This window comes from Numida meleagris, chromosome 1 (genome assembly GCF_002078875.1).
Source record: "Numida meleagris isolate 19003 breed g44 Domestic line chromosome 1, NumMel1.0, whole genome shotgun sequence".
In the NCBI taxonomy this organism is placed as follows: Eukaryota; Metazoa; Chordata; class Aves; order Galliformes; family Numididae; genus Numida; species Numida meleagris.
Genome location: NC_034409.1, coordinates 193,284,847 through 193,291,355, shown reverse-complemented (window position 1 = coordinate 193,291,355; position 6,509 = coordinate 193,284,847). Strand labels below are relative to the sequence as shown.

Genomic DNA, 6,509 nt, shown 5'->3' with positions numbered 1-6,509 from the left:
GCCCAGAGCCACGTCCAGCCTGGCCTTGAATGCCTGCAGGGACGGGGCATCCACAACCTCCTTGGGCAACCTGTTCCAGTGCCTCACCACCCTCGCAGTGAAAAACTTCCTCCTAATATCCAACCTAAACCTCCCCTGTCTCAGTTTAAAACCATTCCCCCTTGTCCTATCACTATCCACCCTCATCAACAATTGTTCCCCTCCTGTTTGTATGCTCCCTTCAAGTACTGGAAGGCCACAATGAGATCTCCCCGGAGCCTTCTCTTCTCCAAGCTGAACAAGCCCAGTTCCCTCATCCTTTCCTCATAGGAGAGGTGCTCCAGCCTCTGCTCATCTTGGTCGCCCTCCTCTGAGCTCGTTCCAAGAGCTCTGTGTCTTTCTTGTGCTGGTGGCCCCCGGCCTGGACGCAGTGCTGCAGATGGGGCCTCACAAGAGCCGAGTAGAGGGGGACCACCACCTCCCTCTCCCTGCTGCCCACTCCTCTTTCAATGCAGCCCAGAACACAGTTGGCCTTCCGGGCTGCCAGCACACACTGCTGGCTCATGTCCAGCTTCTCGTCCACCAGGACCCCCAAGTCCTTCTTCACAGGGCTGCTCTCAAGGAGTTCTTCTCCCAGTTTGTATCAATACCTGGAATTGCCCCAGCCCAAGTGCAGCACCCTGCACTGGTCCTTGTTGAACCTCATTAGGTTCTCGTGGGCCCACTTCTCCAGCCTGTCCAGGTCCCTCTGCATGGCTTCCCTTCCTTCCAATGGGATCAACTGCACCACTCAGCTTGGTGTCATCTGCAAACTTGCTGAGGGTGCACTCGATTCCATCGTCTATGTCATTGATGAAGATGTTGAAGAGCACCAGTCCCAAGATTGAGCCTTGGGGACACCACTTGTGACCGGCCTCCACCCTGACACAGAACCATTGATCACAACCCTTTGGCTGCGACCAGCCAACCAGTTCTTAACCCACCAAACAGTGCAGATGATGACTGGAGTTTGGGAAGGGGCCTTGGTAGGAGCGATCCGAGCAGAGGCAGCTCTGCCAGCACTCAGTGCAGCATTACAGATGGCCAAATGTGCAGGGAGGTTTTCTTTTAGCGGGAATTATTGTTGTTCTTTAAGAACCACGTGTGAAATTAGAAACTGTGTGAGAGAAACAAAAAGTAAATCCCCTTACCATTAATAAAAACATTAAGCTACTAGTCCTTTTAAGTTTTGGCTATCTTAGTATAAATATATATGCATCTTAATCTACTATTAATACCTTTTCAGTCATTCACTTCTCATTAGTGCCTATCTTTTAACTTCTGTTTCCTGTTGCAGTTAAAAGCACGACGGTCGGAGTGTAACTCAAAGGCCATCCATGCAAGGAATGATTATCTTCTCACTCTAGCAGCTGCTAATGCACACCAAGACCGCTACTACCAGACAGACTTGGTGAACATTATGAAGGTAAGGAAGCTCAGTTATGCGTGGGAGTTGGGAAGTGCGAAAATCTGGGCAGCAAAATGAAGAGTGTACAAAACTTGGGGTTGCTTTGCAACAGCACTGCTGGCTTGTCCAAACACTGCAACAGATGTGTGCAGAGCCATGGGTTCTGCACTAGTGTGCTGTAGTCTTGGAAACAGTAATCAAGTAGCGAGGCTAAGCAGCTGCCTCTTTTCCTATTTACTTCATTATTTTTTTTAAATAAAGCTGAAATAAAGGCATCAGGTTTTTAAAACTCAGACTTATAGTTCCCCACTTCACTTCTTCAGTGGCACATCCCACGGTGGGGCTTGGTGTGTGTGTGATCAGAGCCTTTCTTTCTGGCGTAGCTGGTGGAAACGTGGCTGTTGAATCTGTTGGTTGGAGACCATAGAGCTCAGGGAGTGTCACATCACCGTGGCTCTTCCCACCCTTGGCAGCTTGCTGTGCCCAGCTGGGCAGGTGCTTGGGCTCCAGGGAGCTGAAGAAGTTCAACTACAACTGCTCACAAGTTTTTCACACCCTCTTAAATTTTCTGAAACGCACTCTATTTTTGTAACCTAGATAGTTGGGAATAAGTTGTAAAATTGCTTGTATCAGCTACACAAAGCGAACTGAGACTTCATGTAGATGCATTTCATGCACTGACATTGTCAAAGGTTGTTTAGGTTTGCTATCTACAAACTACTTTGAGGTGATGCAATCAGGCACAGCAACTTACTGCTCTGTAATTTGCATTTAAAATTGCGTTGTTGAAGGATTTAACACCTTCCTGAGCTGCAGTTTTTGGGTAGATTTTCTCAGCTGGGACAAGGGTCGCGGGTTGCAGCGAGTCCCTGTGTTAACAACATGCTTTTGTATACTGGAAGAAGAAATGTATGGAGCTGAAGTTCAGGTAACCCAATTAGCGCCGTGGAATCACAGAATGGTTAAGGCTGGAAAAAACCTCTAAGATCCCCAAGTCCAACCCCAGCCCGTCCCCACCGTGCCCACTGACCGTGTGTCCCTAAATCAGAAAAAAAATAGGAAATCAGGGACTGAAAAATATAGGAATGGAAAACGGAGTCGTGCCACTGCCATCCCTCTGCATGTGTGCTGTTGCCAGCAAGCGTTCTGCTTGCAAGGGGCCCTGTCACCAAAGCTGCTGCAGATCCGTGTTAGCACCTGCTGGGCGTGCTTCGGGGCGAAGGAGAGGGCAAGTCTAAGGCAGGAGGTGCCACTGGGATGTCTGCTGGGTGCATTTCCAATCTCAGGACCTACGGAAAGTAACAGGAGCGTCCCAGCCGTGAAACAGGGCTCCAGGAGTGAGCTGTGCTCCAAGCAATGTGTGTTCCCCGGATGGTCAGCACTCACGTGGGGTATGGCCGAGTGGGGAATGACCCACCGTGATGTTGGAAGAGGGAAGGCGTCCCTCAGAAAGGTGGGGGTGGTCTGACTCATGTCATGCCTTGGCTTTGCCCTGAGCTCTCAGCAGATTTTCCCACTTGTTTTCTGCTGACGTGAAAGAAGTGGGTTCCTGCGAGTAGGGGGTGATGTCACAGATCAGAAACTGATGCAGAGATATGGGAGATGTGGGATTAAGGAAATGCCTGGGCTTTGGAGTGGGAGGAGACGTGCCAGCAAGGTCCTGGTTTCTTCGTGATCTCTGTCTCTTCCTCCTGAAGTCTGCTCTTACAAAGATTGAGGAAATAATGATGTTATTTAGCATCGTGATTTCACAGGCAGCGTGGAAAAGGAACTGAAGAGCGCAGTGGTGATTTGAAGATGCAGACTTGTTCCATGTAAGAGCATGTATTTTGTGTATGTGACCAAGAAGCGTCGTAAGACCTTGATATTTTGGATGACCAGGCAAGAAGACAGCGTGAGAAATTTGTGACTGCTTTTGGCATTTTGACATTTAGAGATAAAAAACATTGCCTGCAGAATACAGAGTATTCTCAGGGTAGCCATTACCATTTGTGAAGGAACTGCTGGATAAAGGGTCAGGGGATGGGGACTGTGCCTGCCGTGCTCCTGGCACCTCCCATAGGTACCATCCTTAGCAGAGGAGGCCTTTTGCAGGGTGATTACAGCTCTGTCTTGACATCACAGTTCCTGTTTTGTAGCAGTTTGGGTGGCAGCGTGACCCTGGTGTGTTACAGCCCCTGCACCTGGAGCATCTTACCACATTGATGTGGGTGTTAAGATGGGTGGCTTTAGCATGCACCTTTTTCTTATGGAGTATTTATGGTGGCCACGTTGCTATCAGTCCTATCTGTGATGGAGTCAGTCCACCTCCTGCTTGAGCTCCTCAGGGCCGTCTGTATTTTTGGATACCTTCTATTTTCTCCTTACACTGTTCAGATTGTGTCAGCCCTGCAGCACTTTGGGGGTTACTGGCTTCTTGCTGATACTCAGCTTTGCACTTTTGTTCTCTCGTGACCATTCCCCGAAAGGCACAACTCAGTGTACCTAGAAAACCAGCTGCCCCGTGTGGAAGAGAGCGGCCTGACTTCTGTAAGCTGGGATTTGGGGTGGGGTGGGAGCACCTCCACCATCACAGGGCTTCTCCGGCCATGGGGTGCTGCAGTTTGAGCAGGAGCTGGCTGGATGTAGCCACTGTCCAGGCAGGGTGAGTGCAACGTTCTGCAGCACAACCTGCTCGCTGAGATCCCATCACAGCCCCGTGCTCGTTCCTTGGTTCGAGATCAGGTTCGTTACCTCACCTTTTCTGCAGGGCAAGTCTTTTTGTACCTGGCAGAGATGTACATTGGAAATGATCTGAAGGCTGGATTTCGGTTCTTCAGTAAGCTGGAGGTAAATCCTTCATTTAAATCGTTCTTCAGAATATTACTTCTTTGATATAGGAACCTCCGGGCTTGAAAAGCAAACCCCGCCTTCCCTGCCCACAGCATCTTCCTAATTCTCACCCGAAGCGTCAGGTTTACAGTTTACAGCAGGGGTGTCACGGACTGAACAAAAAAGGTAATTTTTGTTCCAGTTTCAAAGACAGATCTTATACCCCCTTGGCCTACACAGCCCTAAATTGCACTGAGGTGTGAGATGCCAGCTGCTTGGGACGCTGTCCCTCTGGAGCGGGTTGGACTCGAGTCAAAGCTTTCCATGTTTCTCCAGCCGAGCTCCCCAAACACGATGGAAGGTTCAGAAATGGAAAAGGGGCTGCAGTCGTTTGCAGCTGGAGCTGGACCGGGCTCTTCCACGAGCTGCTGCCCGCTGCTCGCTGTGCTTTGCCATCTGTTCTCGGATTAAATTACCTGTGATTCTGAGCTCCCTAAACTTGAGGTCTTTCAAGGCTTCAATGCATGCTTAAGCGGGTTCTGATTTTATAATTACTCCATCAGCTTTATCGTGGCCAGCAGATAGGAATGCCCTTGCCACATATGTCGCCTGAATGCTTAGCCAGGTGAGTGGGCAGAGCCGCTGCAGGCTGTGCTGCAGCAGAGGTTGGTTGTGGCCGGTGCGAGGAGAGCTGGGGGCAGGCACGTGGCACTGCGGGGGGAGAGGCTGCAGCTGGAGCAGGGAAGGCTGCAGGGAGAGCTGGGAGCAGCCTCCAGCATCCACAGCGGCTGTGGGAAGGAGGGGACGGGCGATTTAGCAGGGTCTGTGTGATAGGACGGGGGGAGTGGGTTCCAGCTGAAAGAGGGGGTTTAGACTGAGTGTAAGGGAAAAGCTGTTTACAATAGGGGCAGTGAGGCACAGGTTGCCCAGAGAGGTGGTGGGGCCCCAGCCCTGCAGACACCCGAGGTCAGGGGATGGGGCTGTGAGCTCTGATGGAGCTGGGGGTGTCCCTGTTTGCTACAGGGAGTGGGACCAGGTGGCCTTGAGGGGTCCCTTCCAACTCCAGCCGTTCTGTGGTTCTATGACACTAATGCTCCCTTGGCTTTCAGACAGCCTGCACATCAGCTCCTTGTGGTGCTTTATAAGCAGTGAAACCCAGTGAAAGTTCACACCTCTATTAACAGGTGACAGCTGCTGAAACAGGATGGAGAAGAGTCTGCAGCACAGCGCTGTGGGAGCGGCTGGGGGGATGGGATGGGTCAGTGTGGGGCAGAGGAGCTCAGGGAAGACCTCGTGGCTCCACAGCTCCTGGAAGGAGGTTGTGGCGAGGGGGGGTCGGCCTCTGCTCCTGGGTGACAGTGAGAGGACGAGAGGGGATGGCCTCACGTTGTGCCAGGGGAGGGTCGGGTTGGTCGGGCACCGGCACAGGCTGCCCAGGGAGTGGGGGGGTCACCGTCCCTGTGGGTGTTCAGGAACCGTGGGGATGTGGCACTGAGGGACGTGGGCAGTGGGCACGGTGGGGTGGGCTGGGGTTGGGCTTGGGGATCTTGGAGGTCTTCTCCAACCTTCATGATGCTGTGGTTGTGTGAGGACGAGCACGGGAAGGAGCAGGACGGTGACATTCCTGCAGCGGCAGCGCCGCTCTGTGCAGCTCAAGGTGCTTGGGAAGAGTGTGCTGGGCTGGAGACGCCCTCGCTTGCTCCGTGTTTGCTGCAAGCCAGCGCCGTTCCTGCTCATTGGCTCCGGAACTCAGAGCTGCCGCTGTCGTACCGTCCTGTGACAAACGAATCACAAGTCACTTTGTTTTCTGTAACAGGCACCGAGCTGACATTTTCCTTGGCAGAATTCCCGCTGACATCCAGCTTCTGATCATTTGCAGTAGTTAGGAGACGCGGCGGTGGCGTGCCACCTGCACGCGGGGAGACAAAACGACGCGCTGCGCCGCGTTGGGGAGGATGAAAGGCCGTCACAAGCGAAGCAGCGGCGCTCAGGAAGTGCAAAGCGCTGCCAGCATCTTTGAGAGAGCTGAGAACGGCTTCTAAACGCAGTTTGCCAACTGCGCCAGTAAATGGGAAGCAGAACAATCCCCCGCTCTCCCGTGAGAGAAGAGTGGAATCCTTTCGCTTTTTTTTCTGTAGCTGTCCGTCGTGTGCAGGGCTCGCATCCCGTGCCTCCGCGCGGCTGCACCGCTCTTCCCGTGTCACCGAGCTTCTTATATTCCACATCTGTGTCCCAGAACTTCCAAGTCCCATCCTTGGAAACAGTTGCCATC

At 52.4% G+C, this 6,509-nt stretch overlaps 1 protein-coding gene across 1 annotated transcript in view; it reads left to right on the top strand.

The window, feature by feature from the left end:
- FCHSD2 (FCH and double SH3 domains 2) overlaps positions 1 to 6,509 on the top strand; it is a gene marked incomplete in the record, with an annotated part of 145,413 nt that overhangs the window by 81,547 nt on the left and 57,357 nt on the right. Inside the window, 1 exon segment of the mRNA XM_021384110.1 lies at positions 1,316 to 1,444. Within this exon segment, the coding sequence (XP_021239785.1) occupies positions 1,316 to 1,444 (129 nt within the window).